Raw genomic sequence first — 22,105 nt, 5'->3', positions numbered from 1 at the left:
CATATTTTATTCATCAAAATTTTCAGACTTTCAGGTCTGGAAATAGCTGTCAGCATTCTATATTGGCCTTCTAATATATCTTCTTTCGGGGCCTGAGTTTTGGGAAAAGCTTTCTTTCCTGCCCTTCCTGGGACCTTTCAGGAGCCCTTGAGGAGTTGGGGGGGGGGTTCCCTTGGCCCTTCCTGTAGGACGGGGAGGCACCCTGCACCCACAGGTCAGGCCACCCTTCCTGAGATACGAAGCTGTGACTTGGGCAAGCCAGTGTGCCACACGTAGGACTCATCAATGCTGTTTGGCAGCCTGACTGACAGAATTGATCAAGTGCTGCTCCCTGCCTCTGGCTTCCCAGGTGGCTGCTGAAGCCGGCTACGGTCCCTAGTCATCTTTCCCTAAATAGTCTTCCATTTTCAGATGAGACAAGTAATGAAACCTTCAGGCAGTGCCCACCGGGGGCCTTAAAGATACTAATAGTGGTTTGTGATTGGACTCCTCACCCTGCGTGGGGTGCGCTGTTAGGCCCTAGGCTCCTATTACGTCCTTGGTCCTCAGTTGTCCTGCGCAGGCTCACGAGGCACCTGTGTCTGTGTGCTTGTCACCAGGCCGCTGCCAGTACAGCCAGTGTCCCCACTCGTGTCCTCCTGCTTCACTGCCCCAGGCTATTAGCACCGACTCTCACTTCCCAGGAAAGTACAGAAAGTAAGCAACAGCCAGCAGAGGAGGTGTCTCAGGGGAGCAGCTCCGACTTGGTGAGGAGTGGCTGCTGGATCCCCCACCCTGGGGCTGTGCCAGCTGCCAGGCAGAAGCCTGGCCTCGGGCCCTGGGCTTGGTCTCAGCAGGGCAGGGAGGTGTAGGAGAGCCCGACCCCCGGAAACAAGGAGGTGGCCGTTTCGGGTCTCTGGGTCTGGGGTTCCAGGTCAGAAAACACCAGAGCCTTCTGCCTGCCATCACTGATTCCTGTTCTTCGAAACACCCCTTTATTGGGCAGGATTGCGGGCCCCAGAAAGACGGGAGACCCTGCACACGAGTGACAGCGCGGTCCTGACCCAGCACGGCACCACCCCCTTTTTTTTTCTGCCTCAGCTGTCAACGATGAGACTAAATTTACAACGGCAAGAACTAATTCCCCCCAGCTGCATACTGGCGGCTGTTCCCACTCCCTCCTTCAGCTGCTCTTAGGCCTGCTTTTATTTTTGATCTGCTCTGTGCCTGTTTAGCTGCACAAACCACCTCAACTCATTTTGTTTTTGATGTACCCAGGGCACAAATCCTAAACAAATAATATAAATGCTAAACGTTCAAAAAGCTGCACCGTAGTAACCAAGTCAAGCCAAATGTGGTAAAAGGCTGTGACCACCGTGGATAGGCCACAGAGCAACTCTGAATGTGAACTTGGAAACTGAACAGAGTGCAGACACTCTGGAGAAGTTGTGCAAGCTGAAGAGAAAGCTCTCAACAGCTAGATCCCTTGTTCCATGAGCCACCCGCCACTAGTAAGACAGCACTGTGCTCCACACAGCTAAATGCCCGCATGAGAGCCTTGCCATGAACCCATTGCCTGGGCCTGCCCGCATTCGGGTGTTTCTGGAACACCTCAGAGCCAGCATTACCAGGCAGGGCAGGGTGGCTGGATGACCTCATTGGCTGCTACTAAAACAGCTTCTCCACTGGGCTAATATTTTTCCTAGTCCAAGAGACTAGAAATATGTCAAATACACTTCATTCCTGGCAGAGTCCTGGAGATTCTATGCCCAAGGGATTAGCCGACTAGAAAGAGAAGAGTAAACTTTTCAGTAATAATGACATGATTATCAGAGAAACTTGGAGTGGCACATCTAGAACCCTGCCACTGAAGAGGAGATTTCCTGCACTTAGCAGGAACCAGGAATCACCCTAGCCACTGTCACCATGCCGGTAACATCACCGCCTTTCCCGTTCTGGATTCTGCTTGGAGCAGAGGGTGGGAGGCGGCTTCGTGAGCACAGGTAGGCATGGCAAGGTGCCTTGTGAATCAAATGGAGTGAGGTTCCAAGCGCCCCTGGTAAAGCCCGGCAGGCAGCCACAAACACCACCCTGGAAGAAGCAGTTGCTGTTAGAAACATCCTTAGGAGCGCCTGGGTGGCTCAGCGATTGAACGTCTGCCTTCAGCTCAGGTCACGATCCCAGGATCCTGGGATCGAGCCCTGCTTCAGGCTTTCTTCTCAACAGAGCCTGCTTCTCCCTCTCCCTTTGCCCTGCTCATCCTCACACTCTGTCTCTCTCTCAAATGAATAAATAACATTTTTATATATGTATTATATATCTATCTATCTATCTATCTATCTATATATATATATATTCTAATATGTCAGCGTGCAGGGAAGATTGGCAAAACAGTACTGTGTCAGAATCGCTGAAGGCTGCCAAACCCGTCCCTCACCAGCTAGATTGATCAGTGAGTCCTGGGTAGGCTCACTTCCTGTCTCTCTTCTTCAGTCCTTTCTTAGCAATTAGTCAACACATGCCATCGCGCCACCAAATGAAAAAATGCACGACATAGCTTGCCCAGCCAGGCTCTCCTCGTTCATCTTTTCTCCATGCAGTGGGAGTCCAGTGGAAAGAGATGACACATGATTTTGCAGTCTGCACACCCAGTGCTACCCTTCCCCACCCCTCTGAGAGTTTTTCTTCCATCATAATTGTAAAATCAGGACAAGCCCGTTCATAAAACGCTTGTGAATGAGTCCTCTATGCAGTGTATCCCTGCAGATGCTGAACCCGGTAAGGTCCCTGAGAAGGTGACCAGGTGACTCTGTCCCCATCCTGGTAGAGAAGAAAGAAACTTAATGGGTGGAGGTCACCTGCCCTGGCTCCTCTGCCCGCTGCACCTCAGTGCCTTCTCAGGCGGCGGGCACAGACATGTCCCCCATCTCACCGTCCAGTGGGAAATCCTGCTGTGCCATCCAGTAGCATTGGTTTTCTCAGTCCGAGAATGACATGCAAATAGTGGCAGTGTACCTCCCTTTTCTCCTTGGGCCCCCTTCCTGCCGTTGGCTCCAATCTCCCCTCACCCCTAGTAAAGTCAGGCCAACCTCCCACCTCTGCATGCACCCCCCACCCCATGTCCCACCCCCCCCAATGCCCCCAGCCCCCCGCCATCAGCCTGGCAGGCTGGAAGTGCCAGCGTCGGAGTCAGAAGATTTTGTCAGGTGAAGGGTTAAATATGTTGCAATAAGCCTGGCCCTCACAAAAGAGGTGGCATTTACACCCTGTACATTTATGGAAATACTCACTACAGGAAAACAACCACAACATTGTGTGCGTCTTTAGGAAGAGAATGGCCAAAGTGTCTTTAATTCACTGTTTACCCGTGAGAATTACTCCCAGGAGTAATCCTGCAATAAAATCTTCTTGGTCTATGAGAATAGAAAGAAATTGAATCAAAAGACTCTATTTCCACTTGTATTTATTCAGTCTGGGAAATTCAGTGGGCCGGAGCATTAGTATCAGCAGGGGATTCCTTGCTCCTAGCGTTAAATTACTGTCATAATCGCTCAATTATTTCTTCCTTGTACTGTTTAAAATAAAAATCCATCACATTCTGTGTTTTTTTCTAGCATTTATTAGGTTGAGTGTTTAGGAAAATCAATTATAGTCAGTCAGGCATGAATTGATGAATGTTCTTGTAATAATTGTCAGTTGTTAAACTGAATGCACTTTCTCTTCTCACACTTTTCATTTCCTTCAGAGGGCAGAGGTGGCTCAGAGAGAGGCGGAGACTTTGAGAGAGCAGCTCTCGTCGGCCAACCACTCTCTCCAGCTGGCCTCGCAGATCCAGAAGGCGCCGGACGTGGTGGGTAGCCCAGCCCTGTGGGGACTGTCTGCCATGCCTCTGCCCCTTTGGGTGACAGCTGCTTGCTTTTGCTTCTTAACGGTCCTTGTTGGGAAGAGACTTTAACCAGCACTCTTGTGTCAGTCGGGAATACTTTGGACAACCCCGGGATGGAACTTGTAAGAGTCAGAGGAAGAGCTTTGTCGATTGCACATAAATGCTAAGTGGTCGGCGTATCGCACCCCCACCCCTAATGTGGAGGCCAAGGCTCCTCAAAGAGAGGGCCTTCCCAGCTAGGCCTGTGGGGAGAGGGCTGGCGGTGGGGAGTCAGGAGTTGCGGGGGCAGAGGGCATTTGTAAAGCCAAGAGCATTGCCAAAATCACACTGGAAAATCGTAGGTTTGGTCTCCACCTCGATGGGTCCTTCCAGAGTGAGAATACAAATGGTTGGCAATGAGCAGGGGAGGCCAAAGAGGTAATAAAGGGACAACCTGCTCCAAGTCTGCGTAATAGCAGACTCTCTAGAAATAGCAGCATTTGGAAGGATCAAGGCACATATTCTAGTCCTTTCTGTGCCTCTTGATTTCTCTGAGATGAATAAAAATCTCTCTTAGATAGAACTCTCCCAGCTCAATGGAGGTAGCTTTGACTTAGCAGATTCTAGGCTCCCACCTAGAGCACCTTGCAGTGATATGGGGTGGTGCCAAGTTAAACCTGGATATTAGAGTCACACTCCTGGAGTCATACCCTAGCACTGCATGATGTGGGCCAAGTAGCTTGACTTCCCTGAGCCTGGGTTTCACCATGTGTGTTGTAAGGGTTCTGGAAATTCTTACAAGTAAACCACATAGAGCAAGGCCTGACCCATAATCCATGTCAGTCAACCTCAGCGCTTACCTACTGCAGTTGGCCTCACCATCTCTGATCCGGGAGCCCTGGATTTATTTATTAAAAAATAAAAAAAAAACTTTCTTTTTTAAAGATTTTATTTATTTATTCATGAGAGACACAGAGAGAGAGAGAGAGGCAGAGACACAGACAAAGGGAGAAGCAGGCTCCATGCAGGGAGCTCGACGTGAGACTCAATCCTGGGTCTCTAGGATCACGCCCTGGACTGAAGGTGGCACTAGACCACTGAGCCACCCGGGCTGCCCAGCCCGGGGTTTAAAGCTCAACTCATCACCTGTATGCTCACAGGCCACAGATAGCCAAACTTGGGCAGCCTCAGTTTCCTATGTGCAGATTAGGGACGAGTGGCCCCCAGGGCCTGCCAAGTTCCCATGGCCTATAGTGGGTGAATTGTGCTTGTAGGTGTCCTTTTCTTTAGCAGAGGGTTACAGAGCACCTGCTGTGCATCAGGACCCATAGTGGACAGAGAAAGAGCAGGGAGGGACAGGGACAGGCCCTTCCAGAGAAGGAGGGCACTTACTCGACAGTTGGACAGCCACTCTTCCACCTAACCCATGAGGCAGGCATTTCCTTTCTTTACCTAAATGATGAAGCGAAAGTTGCAGAATATAAACCTGTGGCACCAGAACGCTTGGCCCCAGTGGCCAAGCCAGGACTCAACTGGGACTTTTTAAAAATTATTCCCTAGGAGTGAATCTGAATCAGAGTTTTAATATGAGGACCCCTTTTTAAGGATGGATTCTCATTTTCTTTCCTTATATTAACATTAAATTTTAAAATTAATTAATTAACATTAAATAAAACATGATTTAAGTGTTTCAGGGTACAGAGAAAAATTTTCCATTTATGGAGCCATCACAACTTCATGGACTCTGGTCTTCATTTTCCCTGAAATGTCCCCTTGGCTCTGTTGCTGTCCCTTCATCCAAGTGGACCTGCACAGAACCCAGCACTGTGGCTGAGAAGGGAGGAAGCCTTCGAGGAAGGAGTCAGTATGGCTCCTCCTGGCCTCTCTGGTTGCATTGGATTCTCTAGAGAAAGCCGTCCACCCTGATGTGTCTACATAGTGCTCCCGAGCTAAATGTTTTTGATTGAAAGGATTTCTGGCACCATCCAAGACTGTAGCAACCAAAACATTTTAGAAGGAAATGAATGTTTTTGTAGGTAGAGTAAGTTGTGGGTCCTCTAGGCGCTTAAACACTTCATCATGGGCTAAGTGCAGTGTTTACGTGGCTCTGGTTCAGCCTTCCAAGAGCGGCCCTGCCAGGGATCCCCCCTGGGTGTGCGTTCCCAGTAGCTCCAGCTCCAGTTCCAGCCAGTTGGGGAGCAAACATAGGAACCAGGCCAGCGGGGAAATGTCTGTTGGGCTTGGCTGGCAGGACTCGGCAGAGAAACAGTGGAGTCTATAGATCCAGCAGAAGCCAAGACCGATCCACTGGGTGTCTTCACAGAATTGCCAATCGAGGAAGGTGAGCTGCCTCTCAGCAGGCTCTTGCTCTGCGGTAGGGGCCTCACTGGGGCTTAAATGGTTGTCTCGTTGATGCCTTGAGACACCACAGTCATTAGAGGTAGGTTTTATTATCCTCATAAGTAAGAAAACAGGCTCAGAGAAGCTCAGTAATTTACCCAAGGTCACATAGCTCAAATAAGATCAAACTGGAGTTTGATCCTAAGTTGTCCTTCTCCGTAACGCATTCCCTCCCCTACAGCGAGCTACTCTCCTTCGTGTGCATAGAATGAGACAGGACGTATGCAGGTCCTTTGTGGAGTATTTATAGGCAAACATTAGTTCAGGGCTCTGGTGCATCACACCAGGCCACCCCTTGAGCCTAAACAAACTGTAATATTGGGAAACACACCTCTCCATTGATGAGGTGGCCTTCCAGGTGAAGCCACCAGATGGAATCAGCCTACTCTGGCTACTTGGTATTGACAGAAACACAGGGGTCAGTAAAAGAACTAAAACCGAGGTCCCCGTGCCCTTCTCTTTCCCCCCTGGGGTTAATAGAATAAGGCAGTGGTCCAGAACCAGGCATCTGTCTGAGTCTGGGGTCCTAGGCACACCATCACTTCGCAGTTAGGTTTTTCACCCTGTCTTGAGTGAGCTCTTGCAACTCATCCATATTTGATATGGAAATGGCTGCAGGATAAAAGAGATCATTACATAGCTTATTTCAACCTGGGCATGCTGGTCTCATCAGAGGACTCAGGTGCACACGGCTTGGGAGGGAGGGGAGGTGAACAGGGTTCAAAGGGACAAAATTCAGTGATGTCTTCCATCAGTAACTTCTGCTTTTACACTTATTTTCCCTTTTGGACTAGCATCATCTTAAGGCCTTCCTTTTCTTTTTACCGTGTTTTCAGACTCTACAGAGCATTTTCACACATCCTTTCCTGGCTCTTGAACCATCAGAGCCCCCCACCCACCTACCCAAGACCTGGCACCCGTGAAGAGCATAGGACCACCCCACCCACCCCCCCTGCCACATAGGTCTTGGAAACCTGGAGCCTGGGAGTATCCCTGTGGGACAGACTCCGGTCCTGGTACCCACCAGGGCCTTTGATCAGACTTGCGGAAGCCCGTTTCTGTTCCTTCGGAAGCTTGTCCAAGCCAGAGTCCAAATGCTGAGTCCTATCAGATGCCCCAGGGAGTCCCTGAGCCCTACTCCAGGCCCTCTGAAGCTCAGTTGCCAGGGGAGGTCCCAGAACCCATATATCTTCTAAATCCCCCCAAGTGATTCGGGTACAGCTGAATTGAGGCCCAGAGCGACACTCAGGAGCCAGCAGTCCTGTCCCTCTTTGACTCGTGTACACTTCACTTCCTGCCAGTGATCTTAAGAGCATCTGAAGTGCCTGACACTGACCTCTGTGCAGTTGTGCAGAATGCCCCTCCACTCAGCACCTCATCTACTACATTATACAACTTTCAGAGAGCACTGAGACCCAGGCCCATACCACCCCACCCCACTGCCCTGCTCCACCCCTGGCCCCTTTATCATCTCCTGGGCCTTTGTCTGGTTCTTCCTTAATTTCCTGTGTGTCTTTGTGATGAGATGGCCAGGAAGCGAGTAGAATGACCTTTTCTGTCCTATTTCCAAGGTCTTACTGCTTTGGAGTGGATGATCTCATCTCTTTGAGCTTATGTAAGACGCAAATGACTTTTGCTGTGTTATGAATGAGGAATCTGGCCTGGGTGCCTGAGAGTCTGTTGATGTGCCCAAGGTCGCACAGCCCATTGAGGCCCTAGAGTTGAATAGATGACCCTCTGGGACTGCCTGCCCCCAGGTCCCCATCCTGAGTCCAGGATCAGCACTGCACAGACCATTTGAAACACTTAACGCCGGCATACTCAATGTGTGCTGGCCCATTTAAAGCCCCAGATCCCCATTTGGCTTGTTTTACAGACTCTCAAAGAACACTTGAAACCCTTATTATGGCTGGCTTCCCTTAGGCTGGAAATTTGATAAATAAGTTAAAACAAGATGACGAGGCTCAATCTCTACCCCTGATGAGACCAACCTCCCTGGATATCCCTTTCATCGTGTCCCTTCCCTGCCTCCCCAGGCTCTCCACCACACATGCAGGTGCCTCTGAACACCATACTTAGCAGTGTAGGTGGCAATAGGCTCACTCCTTTTCAAGCTGGCCTCAGAGTCGATGACTCCCCCTCATGCCCTGTCCCTGTTCTTCCAACCTCTGTGCCTTCCCATGCTGCTCCCACCCTGAAATGGGGCCCATCCTCCTCCTGACAAGGCCCACCAGCCCTTCCACCCACTTCTCTCCTTCTCACAGCTCACTTCCATGTGCCCCTCTCGCTGGTGTCTTAGGACTGACCCCTAGCCCTGCCAGGAGAACTCCTTACCTTTGTCCCAGCCAGTGTTGTCGAGGGCGGGACTTCTCAAACCCTCCAGAGGTCATGGAGGGGCTTGCTTTTGTTGTTAATTCCAAATCTGTCACAGGCCGATCTTTTTTTTTTTTTTTTTTTAATAAAAAGAAAAAGTGTCACAGCAATGTTGAATTGCTATGAAAAGTGTCTAAATGCTCACTCTCCATTTCTGTGCTCCGTCTCACTGTGTACCAGCAACATTTTGTGAGTTGGCACTGGTTCATGGAGCACACAGTGAACAGAACTGATCTGGACAGCATGTGCCTTTTAAATATGCCGGTGGGAAGATGCTCGCTGGATCCATGCACATGTCTGCCAAAAGTCAAGGGGAATGAAGACTTGACTTTACAGTGCAATACAAACCACAGAAACAGAAAGGGGTCGTTCCTTTGCACTCAGAGCTTTCCATTCTTAAATGATCGAGTCCTTAATTTCCCAGTGGAGAAATGTGGAAAAACTATTTCCCTCATGACTGGCTGTCCCCTAGTGTGAGAACCCTGTGACAGGTACATCGTGCGTGGCATGGCATGGCTGTACCTGCCAACCCCGGCTGCGGCTGCCAGTGCTTTCTGGCCCAGTATGGGCCAGATCCAGACATGAAACAGGGTGCTCCCGGGGTGGAGTTGGGGGGTGTGCAGCAAGGATGATGACATCCCACACTGAGGTCTGAGCCACCCCCGGGTCTCTGCCGTCACAGAGACCAGTGTGTTCTGTCCTTCCATCTCCTGGCCATACCCAGGAGAAGTGCAGCCACCCACCAGAAAAGCACCCGGAGTCACTCAGGAGCCAGAGTTACTTTTAAAACTTGAAAAGAAGTATAGCTTTAGTCCCTGGAAAGCAGAATTTATTTTTTCTTCTTTTTTTTTTTTAAATAGATTTTTCCCATTTTCCTATTTTCCAAAATGAGGAAACTGGGTGAGGGAGGGGTAGTACATTTTTTAAAACATCAATTATCCTAAGTGTCCCCAAGCAAAGAAACCTCAAATGCATCTTCCACATCTTCTAGTTCTTTTTTAAAATGCTGGCTCAGACCCAGTTTCTCAAACACCTTGCCAGCCTCTAGATAACACAGTATCGAGCCAAAGGGACATCAAATTTCATCTTGGGGTGGAAAATCCTAATTCTTCAGAGCTTCCCAGGGGATCTCCTCAGAGCCGGCCTGATCAGCACCCCAGTGCTCAGCAAGACCCCTTCTGTCACCTTCTTGGGGGTTGCTCAGGCGTCACCATCTCAGTGGGACTTCTCCTGAGCATCTGCCTTGCCCCAGTCTGACCCCATGCCCTGCCCCCGCTCAGGTGTCTTGATGGCACAACTGGGGCCCCACTCACCCTGTACCACCGATGGCATCTCCACCACCCGGCTCTGCCTACTGCCAGGATGCCCCGGGACAATGGGGACTGCTCTCCTTGTGCGCACAGTGTGTCCCTGGTTCCTGGTGTGTACCCAATAAATACTTGTCCATTGGCCAAATCTAGATGTGTTTGCCACATAGACAGGAAGGTGGTGCAGGGAGGGTGTTGGCAGGTCCATCCACGTGAAGGCAGGAGATAACGTCTCACTGTGAGCTCACCATCCACTGCCCTCCACCTGCGTGTTCTTGCCTCTGTTTGCAGCACTGATAAGCCCCAGCCCTGCTCAGAGTCGGGGCGGTTTTGTCATTTCCTTTCTTCTCCGCAGGAGCAGGCGATAGAGGTGCTGACCCGCTCCAGCCTGGAAGTTGAGTTGGCCGCCAAAGAGCGGGAGATCGCCCAACTGGTGGAGGATGTGCAGCGACTCCAGGCCAGCCTCACGAAGCTGCGTGAGAACTCAGCCAGCCAGATCTCCCAGCTCGAGCAGCAGCTGAGTGCCAAGAACAGCACGCTCAAGGTAAGGGCGCCATGGGGGCCATGGGCCAAAGGAGGACTTTATGGGTGCGTCTATGCACACCTGCGGTCTTGGCCTTGCTCCACGCACGGCCCTGGAGGGAGCCTGGGGCTGGCCGTCCAGCATAGTGATTCTAGCTCCCCACCGATACCCTGAGCCCTTCCGTGGGTCACTTCTGTCCTCAGTGTCTGGAACACCACGCTGGGTGTAGTGACTGCGGCAAGACGCCTTAGCTCAGAAACCACCTTATGGCCCCACCTTGGCTGTTACACAAGCATATTTCACATTTGTGGCCTGCACAGGTAATGGTTAGAATCCATTCTTGTGTTAAAAACAAAAGTGACGGCTCAGATTTTTCTCATTCTGAGCTCCAACCACCAGCAAGAGTTGTTCTCTCCGGTAAGAACAGTGAGAGCCTAAGAAGGTGTGAGGTACCCCTGCATGCATCTCTCAGAAGCGCGGATGCATCCATCCTGTCAGAGCTTTCTAGAGACCGTCTTATCTGGAATTGGTGTAAGTAGGGCATCCTTCAACCTCCGTAAGGGAGCAGGAAGCAGAGTCTTGGAGCCCAAGGCAGGGAGAATGACTGAACCCATCTCCCAGCCCTTGCCTGGACAGCACCGCCTTTGCAGGCAGCACTTGGTAGAAGGCCTCATCCTCTGGGCCCATCTACGGTGCTGCTTCCACACCTGGCATCTCAAAGACGGACATTTGTGCACCTACCTGTGTGGGGCTGGAGTGATTGTCAGGGTCACAGGCTATCTACACAGACGTGCCTTTCTTCCAGCTCCACCAGCTTCTCGGTGTATTTTTAAAAATAATTGATTTAGGATATTTCCAACCAGTTACAGTTAGCATGCTATGAAAAAAATCCTCGTACCCTCAATTTGTGGCGTGTCAGGGCCAAAAGGGCCTCCTCAGAAGTATCTTATTTGCTGATTAGTGACAGGGCTAGAGAAGGTGTGGACCCCATTAGCTCCCCACTCCACCATCACCTCCCAGCCTGCACAATGCTGCCCAATAGCATCTGTTTGCAGTGTGGGAATGATGGACAAGCCCAGTCTTCATGGACTAAATACAGTACATCTAGGATCAGTTGTCAAAATGTCAGGAAAACTTTCTCATCTATAAAGTAATTCCAGAATGTAGTTAGGTCCGTTTCAATTTTTAAAAAAAACCAAACAAACCATATTTCCCTTCCCAACGTGTGACCGCGTCTCTAACCTCAAGCTGACTTTCCAACAGGTTGGCAGCTTGCCGGCCTGACCTCTTGGACCCAGAGCACCCTCATTTTCCTTCCCTGGCTTTTCCTGGCCTCTTCAGGGTGCATTTCATCCACTGAAAAACTGGGCCCCTCTGTGGAGCCAGTCCTGCTGACTTTGGGGAGAGGGGTTGAGACTCAGTCACATTTGTCATCAACCGTGGCATTTATTTCTTCCCTGGTTCTTCTTCTCCCATCAACCTGCCCAGTGAGTGCCAGTGCTCATTTTTTATTTCTAGATTAAATCTAATTTTCTCATGTTACAGCCATTCCTGACCCCAGCAATGACATTATTATTAGCTAATTTGCCTTTCTCTGCTTTGTTACAGTTAAGGGATATGACTCAGATACATCCTGCATTTGACTAGGAGAAGAAGGCTATAGACCTTACATTTTTTATTATGGAGCAATTTCTTCTAAATCAGTTAAGGTTTTAATGTTTGCCTTCACACACAAAAAAATGAAACGCAGTTTTACAAATTAATGTTCTTTATCCGTATCTTGGGGGAATTCTTTAATACGGTGCAGTTAATGAAACAATTTGGCAATACTTCTTCCAAAATTATCGCTCCCTTATCTTCATCTGATCTAATAATCAAAACATCCTCTAGTAACAAGACTTCTCTGATTCTAATTATCTTAACCCCTTGTCACCAGGAACGAAGATCTCCCCAACACCAAACCCGTGCACAAAAGGCATTAGCCTCCCTAGACAAGCACATCTACCTCCCTCACCCAAAGGAGTAAGGTTAATTGAATGAGATACCTTCCCTGAGCTTTCTTTTTTCTAACGTGTATAATTTATAGTCTCAAATCTAAACAGCAATACAATTATTAGGAAAATACGTTATGAATGAGACCCGTCAAATTGGCAACCTGCTGCTTTTGCGGTGGGGGGTGGGGTCTTTGACCCAGCAATGGTGGCTGCTCAGAAGCAGCCAGGAGCGACACCTTTCCTGCTCCTCCGTCTCCTACCCCAGCCTCCCAATCTTTTCCTTCTTGGACCATATTGTTCAGCCCTGGGGGCTCTGGGATGCACCGTGCAAGGCTTGAATTGGGATCGCATCTGAGGATGCTGTGGCTTCCAGTCCAGCTCCCCTTCTTGGCACTGGGGGTAGTTTTGCCCTGAATGTTGACAATGGCCTTTGAGACAAATGCTAACATGCTTGGTGACGGTCACTGACGAGACAGGGGGTTGATCTCATACGGCAGAGTCTTTACTCTTGACCTTATTGGGGTTTTCTCAGTGGCATATCCTGAAATGAAATATATTTGGGAACCCATTGGTTTACTTTCCCCAGCACCTCAAAAGTCTCCATCCCTTGCAACTACTGTTTCCTCTCATCACGTAGACAATCGATTGGTAATCCCATGAGGATTAATTGATAATTGGATGTCCACCATTTCTTTTTCCTCGTTTTTTACTTTCTTGAGCCAAGTTCACCCTAAACACATCACTATCCATATACAATGGTGCACCCTCTAACCTTTAAATAAACATGGAAACAGACTCAGAAGTGGGAGATGTTTCTTCCTGCCAAATCTGACAAGTACTGAAGCACATTGCCACTTGTACAGGATAATTCTGTATTTGTAATTAATGAAATAACCCAACTGCCATTACAAGACTGCTATTTTTGATAACTCTATTCTCTGGTCTTCTGTTGGAGCACTTCAGTACAGAGGCAGTATAATTAGGCAGTCACCTGCATTTTACTTGCTAAAGCAGAGAAAATCACGCTACCAATAGCTTCAATTTAAAATGGGTATTTATAAGAAAGGCTAGCTAAAAGAATGCCAGTCTCCCATCAGGAGAAATTGTATTTTCTAAAGATGAGTACTTGCCATGGGATGGGGGGAGAGGGAGCAGGTGTATTTGAATCACCCAGGGGGCTATCTCCAAACCACATGCCTCCCCCACTCTCTGTCTCCTCCTACCCCCAATCTCCTGCAGTTTTGATGGGTCCTGTTGAGCCACCACAGAGCACACTGTGTCCTTCAGAGGGTTGGGCCAGGGGAAAAACTAATAACTGCTTCTCTAGATTCACTCAGTGCCTCAGATTCTGGATGCTGGCACTCTGGCACATAGATTCCCTTGCCCAGCAGTAAGTTTACTCTACCTTGGGGCTGCCCTCAGTCCTGTGTCCATGAGCATCTTACCAACATCTCAGGCTCACCACACAAGCAGCCACAATGATGATCATGATCTCATGGAAGAGGTTAGGAGAGGCCGGTACATGTCTTTCCACCATGCCTGCCCACTAGCAGGGGAGACTTTTACCCTGGGAGGCACAAGCAAGCCCAAACATCAAAAATCTCAGTAGCAGAGATCCCGGGGCTAGGCCTCCCCCAGCCTTGCCCTGGCCAGGTCTGGAAGGCAGCGTGAGCACAGATTCGGGGGGAGGAAGGGGTGAGGCTTCCACAGAGAGGAGGAGGAGGGCAAAGGTGGCCCTTAGCGCAGGAAGCAGAGGCGATGTGCCAGGCCACAGGGGTGAGGCCCCGGAGCAGAGTGCACTGGGATCGATGTCAGAGAAACTGGGGGGCTCTGAGCTAGTGGCCTCGAGGTCCACATGAGGATGAATATAGGAGCAGGAGACAAGTGGGCTCCTCCAGAGTGGCTGTAAACCAGGGCGCATTACTAGAAGTGCTTTCCTGAGCTGATTACTTGTGGGAATCTATGATGAGTCCTCTTGGAAAGACATACATGCCCCTGGTCCCCTGGTGATGGGGTCCGGGTGTTTCACCTACAGGCAGTCCCCCTAGCTTGTGGCACACCTACTTGACCATGGTGGGCAATGCAGGTGGCCTGAGCGTTGAGCCTAGACCTCCTGGCCTGGGATGGCACCATTCCATGAGAAGGAGTGGGCTGTCTGGGTCATACCTGGATTCTAGCTCAGGGAAATTGGAAGTGACTTGTGATAGGGTTGCCATCCCAGGGTTCCACCTTCACAGTCCAAGGCCACACTTCTGCAGCCTGCAGCGAGCCCTCCAGTATAACTGTCACTCCCCTGCCATGATTTTGGCCTTGTCCGTCTGGCCATGTGTGCACAGGACCACCTGGGCCCCCTGGACTCCCCCCACCCCCCAACACATACCCAGCATCAGTAGATCCTAAATGTACATGCCTGCTACCTCTCAGCAAGGAACAGAAGAGACGAAACAAATTCCCCATCCAGGTGAAGGGAGGTTCATGAAGCCTAAGCCAGGACCTCAGAGATGGCACATCATCCCAAGGCGCTGGGCTTCAGACCCTCTGCCCTGGACCAGGGAGCCTGGTCACACTTGCACATTCGTGTCCTGTGGCCTCTCAGCCTAGGGAGTCCCCGTGAAGACAAGGGGCCACATGCTGCTGCCCCTAGCCTGAGGTGTCGGCCTTCACAAAACTCTGCTGAGAGCCTGGCTCTGACCATCTGGAGGGAAAGATAGAGGCGTCTGCACAAGGCATCTGGGTCACCCCCCCCCCCCCCAGCCCAACACCTATTTGGTAGGAAAGACGTATTACTGCCCTGACCCTGGCTCCCTGCCGTGCCACCCAGAAGAAGGGCCTTCCCAAGAGTCTCCGCATCAGTCTTCCTGCCAGGCGTCCCTTGAGTTGGTAGCCCTAGAGCATTTTAAGAACTTCATGTGGATAATTCTTGTAGCAATTCAAGATCCATTTGATGAGCACCTGTTGAGTTCCCAAGACCACATGTGTGGTCTGCATTACTAAATGGATGTGACCTACATCATACGATGGTCCTGCTGGAAGGGCACTGGCAGCCTGCACATGTATATCCAGCATGTCCTTACCGCTGACTTTTGAGAACCCATTTTCTTACCCCATTGTCAGGATGAGGAGCATGAGGCCCAACAGGCTTAAGCCTGTTACAAAGTAGAGAACTTCATAAACAGAGCCCCCGGATTCAGAACCAGAGAGCCCCTTCCAAAATCATAGTCCTATTTGATACCACCCACCGGGGATAAAGTCATAATAACACCAGTAACAGTAACCACCCACTGTCTCCGGAGTGCTTTGCTGTGTACCACACACTTAGCGAGCATTATTCCATCCAGACCTCACCAAAGCACTGTACTGTGGGTGCCATTATCCTCGTTTTATAGCTGAAGAAACTGAAGCTTGAAGGAGTTCAGTGTCTGGTTCAAGGTCACCCCACAATTAAGTGGCAGAGCCAGACCTTGGCCTGGATCTGTCGTGCTCCAGAGCCCAGGCCTCCAGCGAGCACCTGGCTTGCCCTCTCAGCACACAAGCTGGAACTGCAGGAGGAGGTGTGGGTGGGGGCAGCCTCTGCCCTACCTGATTGTAGAGCTCAGTGATTTGTTTTCTTTCTATGGGCACACAGCCACCCTGCAGAGGTGGTGCAGCAGTTAAGTGAGATAGCGTTTCGGGTGTAGAACCCAGCACAGAATCTGGCCCAGCCAGGGAGCACTAGTGAAATCTGGGAGGAGACTTTCTCCACAGAGGACAACAGACAGAGCACTTGTTACCCTTTCCAGATTGAGAGTTTTTGAAACTAGATTTCTCAGGCACCCAGCAAGGAGTTTTTGGTCAAAGACCCAAGCAGAGGACAGCACATGGCTCCAACATGTCACACTCCCCAGAGAGGTTGGTGAGGATGGGCTCACAGTGCTGCTCTCAGGCCAGGACAGGCTTTGTCGGCAGCCCTGCCAGACCTGCATCCCACTGTCTGCCCAAAGAAGAGAACGTCAGAGGTTTACGGAGGTGGTCTCGGGGGTTCTTAATTAAGCTGGCCCCAGGTAGGCGGCAGAAATTTCAGCAGACGAGTCAGTCCTCCGAGAAAACTGTTGCATCTGACCAAGTTACATGCCAGTCCTAAAACCTTCTGATTAGGGCCCATCGTGGATCTGCAAAGCTGTGCTCCCTGGAAGACTTGGCAGTGATGATAGCCCCACATCAAAGGCCCCGTGGTGCCACATCTGTATCAGGACCTGGCTGGTGCTCCCTCCCTGAACTCTGAGATCATTGCTGCCTTTGCGTGTTTCACAGATGAAATACATTACCATGCCCCAAGGTGTCCCACTCATAAGTGACGGAACCGATTCTAGACTCGGTTACCTGCTGGCTTCTGTAGTGCTCTGGATTTTGCCCTCCCGCTGCTGCCCTTCTGCCTGTCTCTCTCATGTTCCCTGAACACGACCGAGTGTTCTATGTGTTCCAGATCTGGTGTTAGTGAAAGGTGCTCTGCATCCCAGCAGTACCCCATAATGTTTTGTTGGTGAGGGCTTCCTGTCCTTCGACTATAGGGAGCACGAAATAATCACTTCTTCAAGAGCACCTTCGGGGAATCTTTTGTTGGAAAAAGAGTGCATGTGACCCCCTGTTTGATTATGATGAGAAACCATCATAATACATAAAGTTGGCAAGAAGTCATAAAAAGGAACTAGGGCAAAGCACTTTTACGTGATGGAAATACACACAAGAAACTGCTAGCAAAGGCGAAAGGAAAAGGTGAGCTAAATGAGTTGAGTTTATAGAACACCTGAATTCTTTAACAGTGGGCAGGTCGAGATTCGGGTGAGTATCAGGCCCGATGGGCCAAATGGGCATCTCCTCCCCAAACTCTAGAACATTCTCAGCTGGCCTTAAGCTGTGGCCATAGTCATGGCTGGCCAAGCAGAACCTAAAAAGGCAACTGGGATTGCTGTGGATTCAGTACCTGGAATTTGTTCACCCCAGACCTGGAAACATGCTAAATTATCAGCCATCCCTTGCCAGAGCTGGATCTTTGTGTTTTATGTTGTGCTGCCTTAGTCCCTTCCCCTTTCCAGGAGGTTGAAAGCAAACTAATCTAGACACCTTTGTAGAAGGGAGCATCCGCTGCTGACCACCCAAAGCCAAAGGTGCTGCCTAGCTAGAAAGGCCTACAGGGCTCTGCACAAACCAGCCACATGAGTGCCTCATGAGCTCACAGACTCAGAGAGCATATCAGAGCATCATCAGAGCTGGGGTGCGTGTCATCTCCTCCCTCTGAAGCACATTCAAGGGTCAGGGAGTCAGCTGTGCTCGACCTTGGCCCTGTTGGCCAGGTGCCCTGCAAGGGCCCTCCACAGGACTCTGACAGAAAGACCACCCTGCTCAGCAGGCCTGTGCTCCTAAATGCCTACATCTGCGGGGGTGGGGAGGGCATATCCGGAGGTGCAAATAGTTTTTCCCTGATGCCTATCTGATGCCAACACTCAGCGACAAAGGGCTTGTACCTCTTGTTAGCAGGGTCCCACCAGAGGTGTTGACAACCGACTGTATGTGTCAGCTAGCCTAACATATTTCGTGAAAAGCCACACGCTGATTTTAAGTGCAGAGAACTTCTCTCCATTCTGTTTGCCATTTCATGGTATTTCATACAAAATGGCTATTTTCTCGTCGTTTTCCACTTTTGTAAAGCTTTGTTCTACTTCAGTTAAGTTTTCATGTTACACCTTGTATTACTTTGTGTGTGTGCATGTGTGCACACATTCACACTCACCTGCACCCACTCACACTTGCGCCAGACCAGAAATGTGAAGGCCAAAAAGCGACCCTGCACATTGTCATCATTCACTTCCACATGTTTACGTTCTCTCTCAGGGACAGCTGGATGTTTTATTGGGACTGTTCAGTGAAGGCTGTCCTAGTCCCTACATGCTGCCCTAACAGGACATCATGAACTGGGCAGTTTAAATTTAAAAAATGTATTTCTCACAGTTCTGGATGCTGGAAAGTCCAACATCAGGGCAGTGGCAAATTCTGTGTCTGGTAAAGGCTCACTTTCTGACTCACAGACGACCATCTGCCTACCCACTGTGTCCTCGCACACATGTGGCAAAGTTGCTCCACAGAGTCTCTTTTAGAAGGGCACTAATCTTATTCATGGGGCTCCCCGCTGGTGACCCAGTCGCCCCCAACACCGTCACGCCAGGGGTTTGGGGTGCAACACAGGAATTTCAGTGTGGGGTGGGGAGACACAAACATTTGGTTCATAGTGAAGTCCATCACCCCATTTCAGGCACACCTGCTAATAAAATTCCTCTGTTTTCAGCAACTGGAAGAAAAACTCAAAGGACAAGCTGATTATGAAGAAGTGAAGAAAGAGCTAAAGTAAGTGTGGAGACACCTGCACGGTCACTTGCAAGCCAGGGCTCGTTGGCGACTTCTGCTAAGGAAATGCTGTGCCAGGAACAGGGCGGCCACAGGCCCTTGCTCTGGGCCTTGGCGGCTGCTCCAGCACCAGGCTGTGTCCCAGGCTGCCCAGTGCCGTGGGCGTGCACACTCAGGCCTGTGCCTGAGCTCTTTGGACTTTTTCTAAGACTCTGTGCATTTAGCACAGAATCAGGGGAGATGTTGCCCTAATGGAAATTATGAAATATGAGTCTGTTTTCCAGTGGTTAAGTTCCCAAGACAGGAGCAGAATAGGGAAATGTTTTGTTTTGGTGTGGGTTTTTGTTTTTGTTTTTTAAGATTTTATTTATTTATTTATTTATTTTTTTTTTTTTAAGATTTTATTTATTTGAGAGAAAGAGGGCAGAAGGGAGGGGCAGAGGGAGAAAGAGAAGCAGACTCCCACCTAGGCAGGGAGCCTGACATGGAGCTCAGCTCGATCCCAGGACCTTGGGATGTTGACCTGAGCCAAAGGCAGACGCTCAACCACTGAGTCACCCAGGGAAGTGTTTTCCAATTGAAAGAGTGCACATGACCTCACACCCCCGCTAACCACCTTCAGACACCAGGACTTTCTTCTCTCAACTTCCAGTGTCCCATCCAGGAGTCAATAGCTGAAGGCCTATCACCCCTCCAGTGCTAATGTTCACATTCTCAAGTAGAAGTCCCCTCCCCACACTCGGCCTCCCAGGCTGCCCTGGCCCTCCTGGAGCTCACAGGTGGCCCCCTCCAGCAGGGCCCTGCTGACCCCCCAGTCTTACTTCAGAGTCTGTCCCCAGCCCTGCCTCTACAGCTGGGCTGTCAAAACACTGCAGACTGTCACCGGGCCCTGCAGGCCTGAGTTCTCTGCCACTGTGGGAGCAGGGGGTCCTTCTGCTCCCCCTTGTTGGGTCACAAACCCTCCGCAGACACCCCTTTGGCCTCAGAATCCCTGCTGTGGTCTTAACGTCTCCCTCCCATCTCTCCAGACTGACCCTCCCCCCACCAGCCCCTACCAGATCCCTTTCTACTCCCCTGCTATCCCATCAGCCCCCCTCTCTTCCTGACACTTTTAATTCCTCCTTTTAAAATAAGCCTACACCCACTCGCCATGCTGTTCTTTGTATTCTCAATTCCATCCCCTCGGGTTTGCTATAAAAGCCCACTGGAAGGCCTCTTCGACCTTCCCACCACCAGAGCCCATTGCACTCCCTCCGTCATGAACTCCTCCAGCCTCGATGGAAAGGTGCCTGCAGGTGGCTTCTCAGGCCTGTGCCCAGCGGCCCAGCCTGTGTCTCCCTGGACAGTCTGGCTGCAGACAGCCTTGCAGCACCTTCTTGGACGCCCCCTGCTCCTGCCTGCATGCAGCTCCAGCCTCTTCCCTCTTCCAGCCTTGGGGCAGATGCTATTCACCTTCTGACCTTCTGTCTTTGCCTCTCCTGTCCCCATTGTCCTTCCTTCCTCTCTTCCTCCCACTCAGCAGAAAACAATGTGGGCCTCCTAGTGCTGAGTCAGAGGGAAGGCCTTCGCCCCCAGCCCACTCCCATCCACGCAGCTCAGTCCAGCTCTTCCTCTGCACTTAGCTCCTTTCCCACCTGCCACACGTTTACGGTCCATTCCATCCCACGCAGCCGCCTGCTGGCCATGACCACATGCCCAGCGGCCCTTTCTGCTTCACCTACATGCCGCAGCCCCCCCCTCCCCCAGCCCCAGCTCTGCTTCTGAAAGCCCCACTTGGATGGCTTTTTTGCTAAGAGACATTCCTGCCCTCTTGCTTTCTAGTGATCGAAGTGCCCTTCCAGACACATGCCCCACTTTCTGTCCCATCCCCCCACACACACACACGCAGACCCCTTGCCGACCTCTGCAGTCTCTAAAACACCTTCCAGACACTTCTCAGACACTGACTGCTCCTGAGACGGACCCCTTCTCCAACCTGAGGTGATTTCTGCTGCCAAGGGCACCTACCAGGCATTCCCTTTTGGGTGCTATTTGGATTTTGCCCTCTACCTATAACAGCCTATGGAGTTTGCAAGGGCAAGGGCCAGAGCAGTTCCAATCCTCTACGTGCTAGGCACCCAACAGGTCATCGGTAAAGAGCCAGTGAATAAATGAACAAGTGCTGGTGTTTGGGGTATATAAGCTTACTTCAGTCTTGACATGATCCTAAGGAAGATCTCAGACAAGAACGTAGCTGCCAACACGACGGCCGTTAAGAAAAGACGAGTTCCAGACTGCTCGTCCCTTCTCTCCCAGCTGATGCAACGGGGCCTCAAGTCCTTACTATTTTCAATAGCTCACCATAAAATTAAATTACGAGGTGTTCCCCACCCCCCCGCCCACCAGCTGCTCTTTCATTCCTGTTCTGTTACTCTACATGACGTGGGCCACCATGAAGATAGAACCACAGATAAACTAAACCATCAACTCCATACTGAACACTGTGGTGGCTGTGGCAGAGTGGTCTCCGGGAACCCTGGACATTTTTACACCATGCTCTCTCCATGACACTCCCATGGAACTTAAAGAGGGTGAAGGCCAAGGTCATGGCTGCGAGAACGCTGGGAGAGCACTAGTGGCCCAGTGACAGGCACCACTACCGCTCTCACTCACCTTCCCAAGCTCTTGGGGCCATGTGGACTCACTGTCCTTTTCTCCCAGATAGACTCACAGAAAGGAAGGAATGTCCCCTTGAAAGGAACGCTGGAAACAGTGGTTCCGGGCACCTGAATTCACTCAGCTCTCAGACTTGTGGAAACAGGCTGGGCCCGAGGTGATTTCAGCGATAAAGAGAACAAAGAAGAAAGAGTCCTGCTCCCCCGCACCACCTGGAGCTGCAGAGCCAGTCCGGGGCCAGCCTTTGAGCCATCCAATTTGGGAACCTCGCTTTTCGCCTATTTTCCCAGGTCCCCACGTGCCAGGCACCAAGTGAGCGCCTGGCCCCCGGGCAGGTGGGAGGAATGAGGTTTCTCTCTCTCTGGCTGCCTCCTTACTACTTTTTCATTCCCTGTAAGCCTGACAAATACATTCCACTTGCAACAATGTTACGTCTGTGTTCAACTTTAAAATTATACTCTGAACAGCCCTGGTGTGATTCCATATGGAATGATTTACATGCTGGGCAAGAAACTTTTGCTGGCCAACTGCTAGTTGAATAGTTATTCTAGAGACACTATCAGATTATAATGCTGCCAGGGAGGTTGTTAAAACTGTCAGTTGCTCGGTTCCTGGAGTGCAGGAAAGTGTG

General features: G+C 50.6%; 1 protein-coding gene across 8 annotated transcripts in view; it reads left to right on the top strand.

Moving 5' to 3' along the window:
• CUX1 (cut like homeobox 1) overlaps positions 1-22,105 on the top strand; it is a 363,660-nt gene that overhangs the window by 266,562 nt on the left and 74,993 nt on the right. For 6 of the 8 annotated variants that reach the window (XM_041747110.1, XM_041747109.1, XM_041747105.1 and 3 more), the window contains exons 10-12: positions 3,725-3,829; positions 10,280-10,468; positions 18,761-18,819. In XM_041747110.1, coding sequence (XP_041603044.1) covers positions 3,725-3,829; positions 10,280-10,468; positions 18,761-18,819 — 353 coding nt within the window. The remainder of the gene's footprint in view (positions 1-3,724; positions 3,830-10,279; positions 10,469-18,760; positions 18,820-22,105) is intronic. The other 2 variants (XM_041747111.1, XM_041747106.1) reach the window with 1 other exon arrangement.

Source organism: Vulpes lagopus, chromosome 3, assembly GCF_018345385.1.
Source record: "Vulpes lagopus strain Blue_001 chromosome 3, ASM1834538v1, whole genome shotgun sequence".
Classification (NCBI taxonomy): Eukaryota; Metazoa; Chordata; class Mammalia; order Carnivora; family Canidae; genus Vulpes; species Vulpes lagopus.
This window is presented reverse-complemented; position numbering and strand designations above follow the sequence as displayed.